This window comes from Podarcis bocagei, assembly GCF_964188305.1.
Source record: "Podarcis bocagei genome assembly, chromosome: 14".
In the NCBI taxonomy this organism is placed as follows: Eukaryota; Metazoa; Chordata; class Lepidosauria; order Squamata; family Lacertidae; genus Podarcis; species Podarcis bocagei.
In genome coordinates, this window is record NC_138139.1 from 32,651,825 (window position 1) to 32,667,926 (window position 16,102).

Consider the following 16,102-nt stretch of genomic DNA (forward strand, 5'->3'; position numbering starts at 1 on the left):
TTTGATTTTTACTATGTAAATGGCACAGGGAACTTCTACTTATTGGGTGGTGTTCATTTGCATTATGGTAAAAGTTGTCTGCACTACATATTTCTGCCACATGGTAACATTTTATGGTTATCTGCATGATAACTACAGGTTATATCTAATTAACTTTTACTCAGAATAAGACATTGAAATTAATACAGTAGATCCAAATTAGCTACGTCCATTCATAACAATGGGTTTACTCTAAGGAGGACCAACATTAGCAAATAGCACCAAGGCTCATTCTAGTCAGGCAGCTGAAGATAGAAGGAAGCCATCAGAAATTCTGTGATCATCCCCAGGATGCACAATACCTTTGTAAGCTTCAAGGCTCAAAACCTTACCTAGAATTACACTGATGTAAATTGCTAAACTTCTCTTTATCTAGCTCTTGGACTTCCTCCAGGACACACACCTTGCCAGCCCTGTTTTACACCATCCTTGAGTGTTTTCACCTGGCTGGAATGTGTCCTTGAACTCTGATAATGCCTCTTGCTTATCTGGAGGAGAGGGGCATGTGTATAAACAGACGTGAAAGGAATGCCATCTTCAGCCTAAAAATTATTCCCCACCTGATCAGGCAGCACAACCCAAAAGTGTTCCCTTTAAAATGCTACAGTTGTATTATCTAAAAGCCCCAAATCCAAGAAGTGTATTCATACTTTTGCTGCATTTTATTTAGAGAAAGTTCACCCTGCTTCTCTCTCCTATTCAGACACTCACAAGTGATCAAGAAGTACACACAATACGTATAAAAAACAATGTTTATTACATCTGTCTTGTGATCTAAAGCCAGCATACTATATGCCCCAAACTAACATTTTCTGGGCAAACAAAAAAGCACATACATATTCCAACATCACTCCAAGCAGGGTCAGTCAAAAATGACTTTGTGAACAAGAAATGGCTAATTTTCTTCACTTTGAAACCTGCCACCATTGCTGTTGGCAATTGTGGGCCACACACCAACCATCTTCTTTCGAAGTGTAAGGTGTATAGACTTCTAAGATTCTGCTGCAGGCTGCCAAAATAGGACCCTAAGCATTGTACAAGTATAAGAACTTATGACCCCCAGCGTTAACATATAAAACATTCATAATTAAAATATGCAAAAAAACACACAATTCCCCAATGTTAACATATAAAACATTCATAATTAAAATATGCAAAAAACACACAATTCCATTAAAACAAAGCAATTAAAACAGGAGCCTTGGGTTGTGAGATGAAGGGAACACTTGTGTGTAAAAAGGTAGATCTTCAGAAACCAGTAGCACGCCAATGCAGATGGGGCCTGTAGAAAAAGAAGACAAGTTAGCACTCTGGTTTGATTTTGTAGTACTGTATGCCTTCCTTCCACATAGCATATTTTTATTGGTTTCATTTATGGATCACGTGCTATGAATAATCTCAAAGCAATTTCACAACACAACAAAAAACATCTATTGCATGGATCCTTCTGCTCGTGGGACATATAGGAGCATGGGTTTCATTGCCCAACACGTTGAGCTGATGGGCAATAAGCTTAATGCTCCCTTTGCTTTACGCACCGTTATCTCACCCAAGGCCACTGGAAGAGGCCAGGGATGATTTTCAGACAGTGCCCTAACAACCTGTAGGCACAATACAGAACCCAAAGTAATGTAAACACCTACTGAGTTTTCTTGCACTCAGAACTAAACTGTTTCAAGCTGGGAATGAGGAATGGGAGAGCCATGCAGCGCTATGGAATTTAGTGGGTTTTCCTTCAAAGCAAGCTCACATAGGGCTTCCAATATATCAACTGCCCTTGGTGCATCCATCCTCCTAGTTTCACCTTTATGTAATCACCCCCAACTAGGTTCAGCTTAGCTCGTGAAATGGCACCCGAATTAATGGCAAGTCCCTCCCTACATTAAGGGAGGTGCAAAAATTCAATAAAAGCATTTTTAATGGTGCATTTTCAACATTTAGATGTTTGCCGCCCTAAGAGTTGATAACGAAGTTGCTTGTGAGTTTTCCTTTTAGCTTCCCCAATTGTTTTGAAGTGGAGACAGAAAATAAGGGTCTGCTGGTCTCGCGGCAGACGTTCTATTCTCGTGTGCACCGGTCGGAAAGCTGCATAGTCCGACGTGCAACAGTGCAAATGTACCCGCATTAGCTCGGAGACCAAATTTCGGGCCTCAACTCCCGGTGGAGGGAAAGAGCCTCCAGAGCCGGCAGCGAGAAAAAGGCGCGTGGCAAGCAACTACACATCCCAGCATCCCTCGCGCCCCAAGCCTAGCTGCCCCAACGGCCAACTGCCGAGGAGCATGCTGGGAGATTTAGTACTTAACCTAAAAGCAGCAAAATCGTAACTTCTTAGGGCAATTTGTTAGCTAAATAAATGTAACCGACAACTTGCTTTTCCCATACAATTTGAAACACCACATCTCCCCCCCTTCTCCCGTTCCCTCTACATGCCCTCCACCTACCTTGTGCCTGCGAAACTGCAACTTCCTTCCTCCCGTCCTAACTTTTATAAACCTGGGTTTTTAATCATGCTCGATCCGGGGCTCCCTCCTCCAGCATAACACATAACAAGCCTCTTACGGCTGCGCATTAGCTCTAGTTAAGGGCGGGGCGGAGAAACGTGTATGTATCGCTCGAGGAAGTAGTTCTCGCGAGATGCGCGGCATATAAATAGGCCTCGCCGCGCGGTTTCGGCCTTCTAGTCGAGAACACGTAAGTTGTGCCATGTTTCTTTTGGGGCTGGGGAGGTTGCTGAATCCGTCGCCATCGAGGGTCTGGGAGCCCGGAGTTTGGGCAAGCCCACCGCGATGGGGATTAGGAGCAGTACCCGTCTCATGGGGAGGAAGGGATTTGGGGTTTTTTTTCTTCCTCAGATAGTGATGGGGTTATGGGCAAATCAGAGGCCCAGTTCAACATGGATCAGAAACCTTTTATTAGACTTTAGCATCTCAGAACGTACGTTGAAATTGAGCCTCTCCAGAAGCAATAAATATATACATTCTTGCATTTAGAAGTACAGTATATCAAGGGGGAAAGGATTTAGCCATTGAAATGTGCGGCCTGAAGTGGTACTGGCAATCTGTATCTGGCCCCCTTGATGTTGCTGCTTGATGAATGAGTGAAAAGTTTCATTGTAGCTGATCTGAAAGGAACTAGTTGGGTAGGAGGTGGGAGTTGACTAGCAGAATGACAAAAGTTCATCTCATCCAAGTTGAAATTTGGGGATGGCCTAATTAGAGAAGGTTTTGGGGTTTCTCCCTAATGGGAGTGAAGTTGCTATGGAATGTTGATCGTTAGAAGACAGCAAGACTTTGTTTTAAAGGGCTGTGGTAGCCATCATGCTACTTATTCTTGTTTTTCTGATTGTGCAAACAGCTTTATGGACTGTGTTGGTGGATTCGGTGGGTTTAACGTGGGATCAAGAAGGTGGGATATAAGTTCATTGACAGGTGTACATCTCCCTCCCCCTTTAAATGGTTCTTATATGTAGTGATTAATTTAACGTTTTGAACAGAAACCATGAAATGGGAACTACCTGGGAAAATCTAGGGCATCTTAATTTTCTTGGCATTGGTGCTTGTGAATTTTGACACATTTCTGTCACTGCCTAGGGCTGCTGATTCCTAAAATGTGCTTTGGTCAGCACCCTGCATCTACTTTGAAATGTGATCACATCTATATGGTTCCATTTGCTACTTGAGGGTAGAAACAATTTTTTCCTACTGTTTTTGTTGCCGTTCCAACACAATATCTGTCATTGTCCATTATGTCATGAGCTTAATGCACTAAAAAGTTTGATGTGTTTTGTTTCTACAGCAAATGGCGGACGACGCCGGTGCTGCGGGAGGGGCAGGGGGAGCTGGAGCAGCTGCAGGTGGAGGAGCTGCTGCCAGGGGAGGCTTCCGAGGAGGCTTTGGCAGTGGAGGCCGAGGGCGTGGGAGAGGCCGTGGCAGGGGACGTGGCCGAGGGCGTGGAGCTCGGGGCAAAGCTGAAGACAAAGAAGTGAGTTCAAGTCACCTTTTTGGTGCCCTACAGGTGTTTGAACTACAACTCCCAGCAGCCTCTTTCCAGCATGCGATGCTCAAGTTTTTTGAGCAAACTTTTAGGAAATGGAAACTTTCCTTAGATGGGTGTGGTTTTAGAGTTGCTAGGGTTTCAACCATGTCCAGCGCCATGATCAAATTATCTTACTAAATCTGCTTCCTTGGTTTTTCAAAAAAGCTCTGGCAAACAAGGGCTCAGCTCTTAAGTTTGCAGAAGAAAATTATGGTAGGGGCAGACTACTCCTAGAAAGCAGATGAGAGGTGCTATTTTTGAATGAACTGCATTTTTTAAAAAAACAAATAGAAAATTAGCAGAGCTGATAGATTATATTCAAATAGACGAAAATCTTCTGTATACCCATTTTTTAACAGCAAATTCTACCCTTAGCTTTTCTGTGGAAAAGATTGACATTGTAGTTACTTTTCTGTTAGGGTGGCTAAGGCTGCAGTCAGTGTTTCTTGTATATATGGAATAAAGATCAATGTACAGTGTTTGAGCAGCTTGAACTGATTACCTTTCATCCCCCCCCCCCCAGTGGATTCCAGTCACCAAACTTGGTCGCCTAGTAAAGGACATGAAAATCAAGTCTCTGGAGGAGATTTATCTTTTCTCCCTTCCAATCAAGGTATTTACTCTATGTTAAGGGCTCTGTAGGGTTTCTCAGGACTGAGAACGATTCACAGTGTTTTTCCATTGGTAAAGTTTACCAAGAGGAGGGGTTTTGGGTAGTAGCTGTCCAATGAAACTGATTAGCAGAAAATTCCATGCAGTCAAAAGAAAATACTTTTTCACACTGTATGTATAATTGATGAAATTCACTGTCACAAGATTGTTTGATTAGGTTTTTTTTAAAAGTCAGATCATTGGTCTATCTAGTTCAGTATTGTCTCTACATTGAGTGGCAGCAACCATCCAAGGTTAATGCATGAGGCATTCTCAGACATAACCCGGACATTCTGAGGAATGAATCCAGGACCTGCATAAAAGGCAGGTGCTGTCTCTTTTCCCCTAAGGAGAAGAGGTCAGTTGGTGGTGGCTCTCCATGATGGCTGTCTGAAGTCATCTTGTGTTCAGAGCTACTGCTATGCCATTGAATATCAGCAGCTGGGGAACAGCAACAGCAGAGGTCTGTTGCCGTAATGCTCTCCTTGTGGGTCTCTGGGGACATCATAAGTGACAGGGTTGCAAAGGAACAATTGGAGCCTTAAAGTATTCTCCCAATTGTTCCTTGGTAAGCAAGGCTTGCTATTGTTGCCTATCAGCTGCTCAGCACTGATCAACTGTTGGGCACTTAAAAGCAAGCACTGTAAGGAAATCTTTCCTTTTGGATCACATGGGCAAAGGAAAACACTGCGTTTTGTGTCAGATTCTTGACAGGTGAACCTTGCCTACTTGTCACAATGGGGTATGGAAGAAGTCTGGATCTGGCCAACTAGCCAGATGCAATTCTTCTCCTGAGACATATCCTTGTTTTAACACAGCAAACTTTGTGATTAATTTATGCTTACTGCTAGAGAACTGATCAGTTAATGTTGCCTTCACAGGAGTCTGAAATCATTGACTTTTTCCTGGGCTCATCCCTGAAGGATGAGGTTTTGAAGATCATGCCTGTTCAGAAACAAACCCGGGCTGGTCAGCGCACCAGGTTCAAGGTAACGTTTTGCATCCATATGAATTCCAGAAATTGATCTGTCTATTTTCAATTGGGCTCAGGCAGAAATTGATCTGTCTATTTTCAGTTGGGCTTTACAGCAGAAATTCACCCCAAAAATTGTTTTCTTGGAGACACATTCAGTCTGGCCCTGAAGTGTGTTAGTTTTGGGCCAGGGCAGGAGCACACTTACCGTTGACAGAGCTTGCTCTTCTACATTTATGAATGAACTACTTACCTGTTTGCGTCTGCCTTGCCAAATCTCTGAGCCAATCACATATGATGTAGAGATGCTAGAGAATTGACAGCCAACGGCAGAGGCTGATTGGTAAGAGGCAAAGCCAGAGCAATTAATCCTGCAGAGGGCAGCCGCCTCGAATCATCTCACAGGGTTGGCCAAAATTGGGCTCCCAATTTGTTGCTGGACTAAAACTCCCATAATTGCCACTGTTTGGGCTGATGTGAGTTGTAGTCCAAAACATCTGGAGGGCACCAAGTTGAGGAAGGCAGATAAAGAGAAGTGGATTCTAAACAGATGAATTGACATGCACATCCTGTTTTAAGTTGACGTGATCAGGGTGCCTGTGTTCCTCAGGAATGCCTGTTTAACACTGGCATGTTCTGTTGAGGCTTCTGTGCTATGGTTAAGGGATGTGTGGATTTTAGCTGCAGCCCTGATGAGGCTTCTCTCATCTTCCTTTTCAGGCCTTTGTGGCGATTGGTGACTACAATGGTCACGTTGGTCTTGGGGTTAAGTGCTCCAAGGAAGTTGCCACCGCCATCCGTGGGGCCATCATTCTTGCGAAGCTGTCCATTGTGCCCGTGAGGAGAGGCTACTGGGGGAACAAGATCGGCAAGCCGCACACTGTACCTTGCAAGGTAACGTTTGACACTTTGCTAAACCAGGGCTTGGGACTTCAAACTAGGCTTATTGACATTAAAATATCCATGCCAGTTTCTTACTGTGTGAAACTTGTGTTTGTTTAGGTAACAGGTCGGTGTGGCTCCGTACTTGTGCGTCTCATCCCTGCGCCACGTGGTACTGGAATTGTGTCTGCCCCAGTTCCCAAAAAATTGCTGATGATGGCTGGTATTGACGACTGTTACACATCAGCGAGGGGCTGCACTGCCACCTTGGGCAACTTTGGTACGTTTCTATACTTCTCAATTTACTTGGTCCTGTCTTGAAAAATGACAGTGCAGTGCAATAGATTGTGTAACTGTTACAAGTAATTCATGTAAAGGGCAGCAGTAGGCATCATGGGCCAGAAGGAAGAAAAGTCTGGCAAGCTGCCAATTTCTCTAGGACTTTTGGTTAAGAGGTGAGAAATATTTCAGCCTTTGCCAACTTTGTACCTTCCTGTTGGGACTGATGGAAGCTGTAGTCTAAAAATCTGGAGGGCACCTGGTTGAGGTGCAGCTATACTTTGTGTGTATACGTTTTCAGACACACACAGAGTAAGTACTGCCTTTTGGGATGTGTTTTGGTAAAACTCTCTCCGCTCTGCTCAGTTGTACCTGGTCCAAGTGGTGCAACTGTCGTTTTTCGAGAGGGAAAGCGAATGAGTTTGTTTGCACGGCAGTGAGATTCAATGAAATAGTCTCCCTGTTCCTTTTCATACTCAACAAGGCAATTATATTTTTCCAGTAGCAACAACTGGTTTTGGTGCTGCCAGCTCAGTCTCGTGTACATTGGTGACCGTGTATGATCTTTCTTTTTCTGTAGCCAAGGCCACCTTTGATGCCATCTCAAAGACCTATAGTTACCTTACCCCTGATCTGTGGAAAGAGACTGTGTTCACCAAGTCACCTTATCAGGTAAGAGCAGCTTTGAGAGCTGTAGCATGCATTTAAGATGTCTTTGGGAATTAGCTTTATTTCATGAATCTGTGCTCATAGGCAGGGGCTGTGTTTAACAGAATATAGCTGCTGCCATCAGGTCAAGCTGCAGTTAGCAGGTTTGACCACTTCAAAAGATTACCTGGGGTGAATGAGGTTCAGAAACAATTCATATGTTCATGGTCTCTTTGCCTTTCCCTGCAGGAGTTCACTGATCATCTTGCAAAGACTCACGCTACCAGAGTGTCTGTGCAGAGGACCCAAGCAGCTGCTGTGGCAACTACCTAAAAGATGTCCTTTAAAATAAAGTGACCAAGTGTGATTTTTAAACCAGTCTCGCAGATTGTGTGTAGTGTTTGTTGTTGAATGGGTTATAGGACGTTGGTGCCTCCAGAGGAAATAAAAGAACATAAAGTGTGGCTGCTGGATCAGGCCAAAAGAGCTCATCTAGTCCAGCATCCTGTTCTTATAGAAGCCGGTTGGCAAGCTTCCCAAGCAGAACCTGGGTACAACAACACTTTTCATAAGTGGCATTCAGAGGCATCCTGTCTTTAGTGAAGATAGAACATTGCCATTAGTAGCTTTATCTTACTTGAATGTCTGATCTTTTAATTATAGTGCTAGCAAGTGCCCAGTATAGGTTGGACCTAGCATATGACATTGATATTTTAGGAGCTCTTGAACAGCATTAAAGGGGATTTACTGCCTTACAGGATTGTATCCCAGTATTAGTCATGCTCTGAGTAGACTTGAAATTAATGGACATGACTAGCCGGTCAATTCATTTCAGTGGCTGAGCAAGACTGTTCGGTAACCCACATCTTTTCTGGGGGTGGGATTTCCTCATGTGTAGCTATAGCCATTGGAAAAAAGGATATTGCCACCCTTTGTAAGACACAGGCCCATTTGGATTTTTGAACAAGTGCTGTGTGCATATTCTTCCCCAAAAGATCTGGATAAAAGTCACATCCAGTAGAGTTGCATTGAACAGCATTGGGAGGGGGTGCGTGCTCAGAAAGACTTGTTGCCTGTCTGTCTTGAGAGAATGGAGTGCACCTCTGGGGATGAAGTCAAACCACTGGGGAGTCACAGTGCCTGCTGTGGCTGTAGAGAAACTGCTGCCTACCACATTTTTGCTGTGTTAACGCACAAGTGACCTCTGCAGGGTGCAAGCCTGGGTAGGGTTTATGGAGGTCCTGGGCTGCACAGATGACAGTGCTCCCCCTCAGCCTCACTGATGTGGTCAAAAGGAAAGCGGAGCAATACATTTGGCACCAGCTTGGCTGCAGGAGTTGTTGGAAGGTGGTGTCCAACCAGCTTTTAAATTCCAGTCTGTTTTAATGTAGGGTTTAATGCTCAGTCTTCTCAAGGCCAAGGGGTATGGGTTATCCCTTGGTGGTGGAGGAATGTCTTTTTTTTCTAGATCAACATTTACTAACTGGAGTTTGGAGAACTATGTACAGGATCTTAAAAGCCACAGTACATTAACTTGCAGAGAGCTACAAACTCGAAGAGCAGTAATTTAATAGTCTACCTGGTACCCTGCTGGTGTTTGGCCCACAACTCCCATAACCCCCACCCCCGAAGGCTTTTTTGCAAAGGCTGCAAATGGCTTAATAATGGAAGACACTTTAAACAATTGCATCAAAGCTGGATCCAGCGATCTACCTTACCCATTTTTACTCTATTTTAGTTTTTAAAAATTACAAATGGCATAATCTCCATCATTCCTAACCTACAAGAGCAGTCCAGTGCTCTGACCATTTGGACTGACCAGAACTGCACTGCCCAATAAATAATAATTTTCCTTTTACCCCACCCATCTGGCTGGATTTCCCCAGCCACTCTGGGTGGCTACCAACAAAATAGTTAAAATACATTAAAACATCAGCCATTAAAAACTTTCCTAAACAGGGCTGCCTTCAGATGTCTTCTAAAAGTCAGTTGTTTATTTCCTTGACATCTGATGGGAGGGCGTTCCATAGGGCAAGTGCCACAACTGAGAAGACCCTCTGCCTGGTTCCCATAAGACATAAGACTGTGGTTGGGTTTACTAAAGAAAAAACAAATTGCAGTTACTGGGAAAGTAACATATCTAAGCTGGTGCTTTCACAGCAGACTACATAAAATTCTCTTGAAGTGTGTGCTGTGGAAGTACACCTCTTAAACCCTTTACATACATATATAGTATGTGGTTAGCCAGGCGCCTAGAAAAGCAACTTATGTACCAGCCACTTGCGTCAGTGACTTGTAAAGGCAATTTTTAGTTTCTAGCCATAATTCAAGAAGGCAAACGCATCCTGCCATTTTTCAACCCTCTCCACTAGTTTCCTCTTAATCCCATTTCTCCTTCCTGTTGTGTTTACAAAGCAAAGACAATCTGCATTTACAGCTTTATTTTCTTCCCACTATACATTCTGAGTCTGCCTTGTATATGTTTACAGTAGTTCTGAGAGAACAGCACAGATGATGCTTGATTTACCATCCATACAGTGTCTAATCTGCAGACACACACGCTAGTTTGTCTGTTTGGAGCGCAAATCCCAGGCCAAAGCGACCAGAACACTTAATGTGCCTCGGCTGCTGCCTTGGCCTCCTTCCTTTCTTTAATCATCCGGTGCTTCTGCTTCATTAAGCATTTGCGAGCAGTTCCCAGGCCGCCAAGTTCGCCATCTAGGATGACAGTGGAGAACAATCATGATCTGAGAGAAAAGGGGAGACTTCCACTGCAGAATTACATATTAAGCATGCTAACTTGCCATCAAAAAAGTAAACAGTTCATTTTATTTGTATACCACTTTTCTGCCCCCCCCCAAAATCACATCAAAGGAACTTAACAACAAAGAAAACAAGAATGCATTTTGAAACCAAACAGTGCAAAAACAACATAGCAAAATAAAATGCTGTACTGAATGGTAGTCTAGTATCAGAACATTAGGCCTGCTGCTCAGAGCAAGTTCCACTGTCATTTACTTTAAGATTGGTGCTTTCCTTGTCTCTTTCTGCCCTCTGCCTTTCTCTGTCCTGCACAGAGGTGAATGTCTTGACTACTACTACTGTCAAGCTGAGCTTTGGGGGATTTTTGTATGTGTACACACATAGCCAAAACATGACTCATAAGGCAAGAACCTTTGCTCCTCTGCAGGACAGTAGCTCATCCAGGCCTCCCTAGGTCTTGAAGCCACTTGGAAAGCAGCAAAATATGCCTCCTACCAGAAGCTGAACTCTCAATTCTACCAACATGGCCCATGTGAATTGTAGTCTAAGCACATCTGGGAGGAACCAGGGAGGCAAGGCTGCCCCAAGTGCTGATGTGGACTTCCATACCAGCTTCCCAATCCCACCTGTGTGAGCTTAGGATGGAACATGGCCTTTAAGTCAGATTGTTTTCACAGTGGGATGTAAATTTGAAATAATCCCAATATACTAATAGACTCACATCTGTCGTCATAGGCCTTGGTCACCTCTTTGAAGTGCTGTAACTCTGCTGCACAGTTCTCCAAATAACTGGGTCCTTCCCGCTGCTTGCAAGCACCCATTCTCTCCTGGATGATCCTCACAATTTGTCTATCAACTAGCCTGTGGGAGTGGAAAGAGAGAGATACAAACACTTGAAGAATGCAATAATACAGACTTTACCTAAGTCCCTGGATTGAAATTCTGTACAGAAAATTACACCAAGTCCATATGACACATCAAAAACACATAATGCAAGCAGTCCAACAAGATTATTTTATCTTATTTTAATTGTCCCACAAACCCCTCCATAGTCCGCTCCACTTCCCAGCCTCCCTCCCAATCTAATATGCAGCCACATTCCTGCTTCCAACTTTCCTTTTTTTAATTCTATTGTTCTCAAGTCTCCTCCTCTCTGTAACAAGCCCACTCTTGCTCCCTTCCTACCCCTTCTGTCCAGAACTGCCTCCCAGTTCTTTGGCAGGGCTTGCCCTGTAATTTATTTCAAGCTCCTCTTCACAACTCAAATTTTCCATGTGGACTTTAGAACCAATACGCAGATTCATGGCAGCACAATTGGTTTCCCTGCACAGAGAGCAGGGGCCAAGGGGCTGCCTTCCTGCTTCCTTCCCAAAGCCTAGTGAATGCTGAGCTTTGGGAAGGAAGCATGAGGGCTCTGACAGGGTCCTATAGTCCTTCTTCCTTCTCAGAAACTAGTTAGCATTTGCCTAGCTTTGAGAGCGTGGAAGGAGGGACTTTAGGATCCTGCGAGAGCCTCACACCTCCTTCCCAAAGCCTGGCACCTTCCTTACCCAGCTTAGTGATGGCGGATTTGGGTTGGGGGGATGGCAGCATCAAATTTTGGCCCTGCACAGGGCACCATATTACCAAGGCCCACCCCTGCACTAGGCCAGACTTTGCTAACATGGTGCCCTCCAGATGTTTTGGACTGCAAAGATCACTGATGGTGGGAGTTGGTTAGGATGTCTGGGTTTGTTGGAAGCTGAAGTATAATCACATTTGGTGGCCACAAATTAGCCTCCTTTGATCTAGGGAAAGCAAAAACACCAGTCTTTAGGGGAATAATTTCTCAGCCTATTCCTGCCTCCACAACTGTCTTCTGCAGGAGTGGAGAATCTTTTCAGGTTGAAGGCCGCATTCTCTTCTGGGCAAACATCTTAAGGGCCACATGCCGATAGACTGTGCGGCCAGAGACAAAAATGGGCAGAGCAATGAATGCAAATTTTTACTTTTGAATGGTAGGCTAGTTCCTACACACAATCATAAACCTCTCTAGCCAGGAAAGCAGGAGGCATTATCAGAGGTCAAGAACACTGTCCAGCCAAGCAGAAACACTGAAGGAGATTGCAGAACAGGGTTAAAAAGGGAGTGGTGGCCAGGGGAGAGAGTCCTGAGGGCCAGAAAGAGAAGATTGGACAGCCGCATTTGGCCTCTGGGCCCAAGGTTTCCTGCTCCTGGCCAACTGCAAGCTTCTTATGGCAGGGACCCAAGCACTACATACACTGATGATACTGTCTAACCAACAATCCTTATTTCTATCCTGAAAGTCAAATAACAATACTGCAAACCATTCAATCCTTAGAAGACTGTAGGCAACATCCTCCCAACTCTGGAGAGAACATTTGGTAGGAGAGCCGAACTGCAATCCTATCCACCCTCCGAAAAAGAGAAGACATACTTATCTCTCTTCCACTGCATCTCTGCTTCATAGTAACATATGTAGTCGTCCTCCAAGCACTCTGTATAGTCCGGCACACGGCGGAAGTTCCGGTGATAGTAATAAAACTTGTTCTTTGCATGCTGGCGCTCTATCCATTCTGCAGGAGTGAAATGTCCAGAGATGCTTTTCAAGATTCAAACGAAAGAGGTCTTTTAAGCAATACAAAGCCAAGACAGAGTCAACTCGTGGAAAATTATGCCTTGCAGGGAGCTCTCATAAGAGAAGTCTTCCTGCTGAACTACAAATCCCATAATCCTTGACCACTGACAGTACAGGCTGGGGATGACGGGGGGTGTTTTCCCAAAACATTTAGGCTCAAGGTTAACATCAAGGTTGGGGAGGATGAATTGAAGAAAATCTACCCCTCTTCCAACCTGCACTCCACTTATCCAAGAGCTGGGGGAGATAAGCCTCTCCAGCAGCAGTTCTCAATCTGTGGATCCCCAGATTTTTTGGACTACAACTCCCATCATCCCTGAGCTCTGGCCTTGCTAGCTAGGGGTGCTGTGAGTTGTAGTCCTACAACATCTGGGGACCCACAGGTTGAGAAAGGCTGTGTCTCTAGGATGCTCACTGAAGCTAATGGGTGTCCAACAACATCCGGAGGACCATTGGTTCCCCACCCCAGACTTCAACATCATCCAGCCTCCTTCTACTCAACTCAGCCCCTTCTCCACTTGCAAAACCTCCCTAGCATTTGGCTTCTCCCGTTCTAGCCCTGCAGCTTTCTCTTGGTCCCTCCCCTGCATTCTAGCACCATCCCAGCCCTTCCAAACTTATAGACCAGTGTTTTACAGACTAGGGCCTCTAGCATTTTTTTTGGACTACAATCCCCATCATCCCTGACCACTGGTCCTGCTAGCTTGGGATGATGGGAGTTGTAGTCCGAAATCAGATGGAGACCCAAGTTTGGGAAACCCTGTTCTATACCATCACCTAGCCTCTCCTGTTGTAGGCCTTCGCTGTACCCCAGGTCCAACCCTGCAGTGCACACACTCATATACCCCCCAGCACCCCTATTTTTTTTCTCCTGCCTTGTAGACAACCCCCCCCCCCCAGGTTTGGAGCCCACACCCTTGTGGCCCTTCCTATGCATTCTAGCCCCAACCCTTACCTCAGAGCCACACCCCTTGGTTCCTGGCCCCGCCCCAGCCCTTCACTCCATTCCTGATTGTAGTACCCGCCCCACTCTAACTCCACCCCCTAGTTCCTAGCCCCACCCACACTTCCACCCCTTTGTCCTTATAGCCCCGCCCCCGTTCCAATCCCCGCCCCTAGACTCCTGGCCCCGCCCCTAGCCCTTCCCTCCCTCCCCATTCTCTAACTCCGCCCTTTAGCACCTGGCCCCGCCCCTTCTCACCCCTCCAGGCTGTGACCGGCGCGTCGACCACGACTCGAAATATCTGGTCTACCAGGTACAGCGGGTTGGTGAGCTCCGTCTTAGGGGTGCGAGAAGGCGGCGCGCGGTACACATCTCGGTCTGGCTCTTCGGGCATCGCTGCAGCCTTTGCGCGAGCAAAGCGATGCGGACAAAATGGCGGCCTCCTTAGCAGAGGGACCGGGTCAGGTTAAGGAAAAGAAGAGCGCATGCGCAGCCACTCGTGCCGCGCGCGCTGCGTGATGGGAGGCGCAGTTTGAAAATACTGGCTTTAGAGGGCCGAAAGGGTGCAATGCGCATGCGCCTACTAATGTTTTATTTAAAAAAAAATCTTCCGGTGACTGCTGGGATATGTAGTTCTCTGTCTGCAAGGACTTGCTCTGAAGTTTTCTTCTCCACTGTGGGTCTCATTAGCCCGATAGGAGTTGCACCCGTTGAATTTCCAGTTGTTCAGAAGCTAGCCTAATGGTCATAAGAGACAGTTAAAATAAACTGGCAATCTTATGGTTTGGTAGTTATTGGCAGAAAAGGACACGCCAGACCAGGTTTCAAATCCCCACACAGCCATGAAGAGCACTGGGTGACCTTGAGCCAAGCTGTGTTGCACCTCCCTACCTTCCCACCTCACAGGGTTGTTGTGATGATTAAATAGAGAGGGAGAACCACATATGCCGCCTTGAATTTCTTTTACAGGAAAGCTTGGATACGCATGTAATAATTGATTTTAATAAATGTAATAATAGTGCCTTTGTCATATTTATACGCCACCTTCAAAAAGCTTAACTTTGTAAAGCAGCTCTAAAGAGACAACGTGAATGGGCTGGATGAAGAACATAAGAGACTAGTGTTCAAATTCCTTACTGCGTCACTTTCAGCCAGTCAGTGTCCCTCCTTTGCTCATAGGGTTGCTGTGATAATAAAATAGAGAGCTCTTTGGATGAAATAAAGCAGGATTCAAATATGATAATAGAGGGGGGAATAACACCCCCCCAAAGAATCCTGAGAACTGTAGTTTTCTCCTCACTGAGCTACAGTTCCCAGCACCCTTAACAAAATACAGTTCCCATGATTCTTTGGGTGGAAACCATGTGGTTTAAACATAGGGTTAAACCACGTGGTTTAAGGGTTCTCACCTTTTCCCTGGCTCTGATTCTGTGCTTTAATATTAATTCTTTTATCACAAATTTAAGCAAATAAAGTTTTCTCTACCACTTTTATCATCATACTAAGAAAAGCTCCAGCTAAATCTTTGCATAACAGACTGTTGCTAAAAACACTGGGGGAGGGGCAGGTCATGTTGGGAAATAAAAATAAAAAAGCTGCTTCACTCTGGCTTACAATCTAAAAAAATGTGACAGAAAAGGGAATGGATTGAAAGGGAAGTGGGGAAAGTCAGTGGCGTAGCGTGGGGGGTGCCAGGGGTGCCGGCCGCACCGGGCGCAACATTTGGGGGGGCGCGTTTGGCCGGCCCTCCTCGAGGAAGCAGGAACCCCACTGTCCTCGGACCTCCTCCGAAGCCTGGCGGTGGGGCAGAGAGACCTTCTCCCCGCACCAGCCTTCGGAAGGCTGTCCTGAAGACTTGTGGTGGGAGCAGTGGCGTAGCGTGGGGGGTGCAGGGGGGCCTGCTGCACCTGGCGCAACATCGGGGGGGGGGGCGCGGAAGAGACTCGAGTGCTAAAATCCACGGGTTAGGGGGCGCAAATTACTTGCCTTGCCCCGGGTGCTGAGAACCCACGCTACGCCACTGGGGAAAGTATTGTTACATGCCACCCCAATCTCTGAACAGTGCAAGATTCTGAAGGATGTGTGGATCCAGAATTGACCTCCACAGTCACTTACGGACTCATTGTTAAAACCGTGTTTATGGAAGACAATCTTACTCGGCTACGAGTGATCACCAAAGAAGACGACGACTAGGGTTTGTGTTCCCTTTTGGGACAAGGAGGCACAGCAGAGACTGTGGTGTCCTTATGAA

At 45.6% G+C, this 16,102-nt stretch overlaps 2 protein-coding genes and 1 long non-coding RNA gene across 3 annotated transcripts; 1 reads left to right on the plus strand and 2 right to left on the minus strand.

Moving 5' to 3' along the window:
* Positions 1–777: 777 nt before the first annotated feature.
* Positions 778–2,613, minus strand: LOC308573447. The gene is made up of 3 exons (XR_014002092.1): positions 2,481–2,613; positions 1,146–1,321; positions 778–1,088 (listed from the first exon to the last, which is right to left on the minus strand). It is a non-coding gene; the product is annotated as an uncharacterized lncRNA (long non-coding RNA).
* Positions 2,614–3,817: 1,204 nt separating this feature from the next.
* On the plus strand, positions 3,818–7,885 carry RPS2 (ribosomal protein S2). Its single transcript, XM_081170354.1, has 7 exons — positions 3,818–4,020; positions 4,598–4,687; positions 5,607–5,714; positions 6,419–6,592; positions 6,701–6,860; positions 7,440–7,531; positions 7,757–7,885. Exons 1-7 carry the CDS (start codon positions 3,838–3,840, stop codon positions 7,838–7,840), a joined length of 891 nt encoding a protein of 296 aa, XP_081026480.1. The 5' UTR covers positions 3,818–3,837; the 3' UTR covers positions 7,841–7,885.
* Positions 7,886–9,934: 2,049 nt separating this feature from the next.
* Positions 9,935–14,320, minus strand: NDUFB10 (NADH:ubiquinone oxidoreductase subunit B10). The gene is made up of 4 exons (XM_081170366.1): positions 14,110–14,320; positions 12,708–12,846; positions 10,992–11,131; positions 9,935–10,225 (listed from the first exon to the last, which is right to left on the minus strand). Exons 1-4 carry the CDS (start codon positions 14,243–14,245, stop codon positions 10,119–10,121), a joined length of 522 nt encoding a protein of 173 aa, XP_081026492.1. The 5' UTR covers positions 14,246–14,320; the 3' UTR covers positions 9,935–10,118.
* Positions 14,321–16,102: the final 1,782 nt, after the last annotated feature.

Excerpts from the sequence above, each read along its gene's own strand:
- RPS2 (XM_081170354.1), top strand. The coding sequence starts at position 3,838 with ATGGCGGACGACGCCGGTGCTGCGGGAGGGGCAGGGGGAGCTGGAGCA. Across the intron at positions 6,593-6,700 it reads CGCACACTGTACCTTGCAAG|GTAACAGGTCGGTGTGGCTC; the intron begins GTAACGTTTGAC and ends GTGTTTGTTTAG. Across the intron at positions 6,861-7,439 it reads TGCCACCTTGGGCAACTTTG|CCAAGGCCACCTTTGATGCC; the intron begins GTACGTTTCTAT and ends CTTTTTCTGTAG.
- NDUFB10 (XM_081170366.1), bottom strand. The coding sequence starts at position 14,245 with ATGCCCGAAGAGCCAGACCGAGATGTGTACCGCGCGCCGCCTTCTCGC. Across the intron at positions 12,847-14,109 it reads GCCGGTCACAGCCTGGAGGG|AATGGATAGAGCGCCAGCAT; the intron begins GTGAGAAGGGGC and ends TCACTCCTGCAG. Across the intron at positions 10,226-10,991 it reads CAAGGCCTATGACGACAGAT|ATGGCGAACTTGGCGGCCTG; the intron begins GTGAGTCTATTA and ends CTGTCATCCTAG.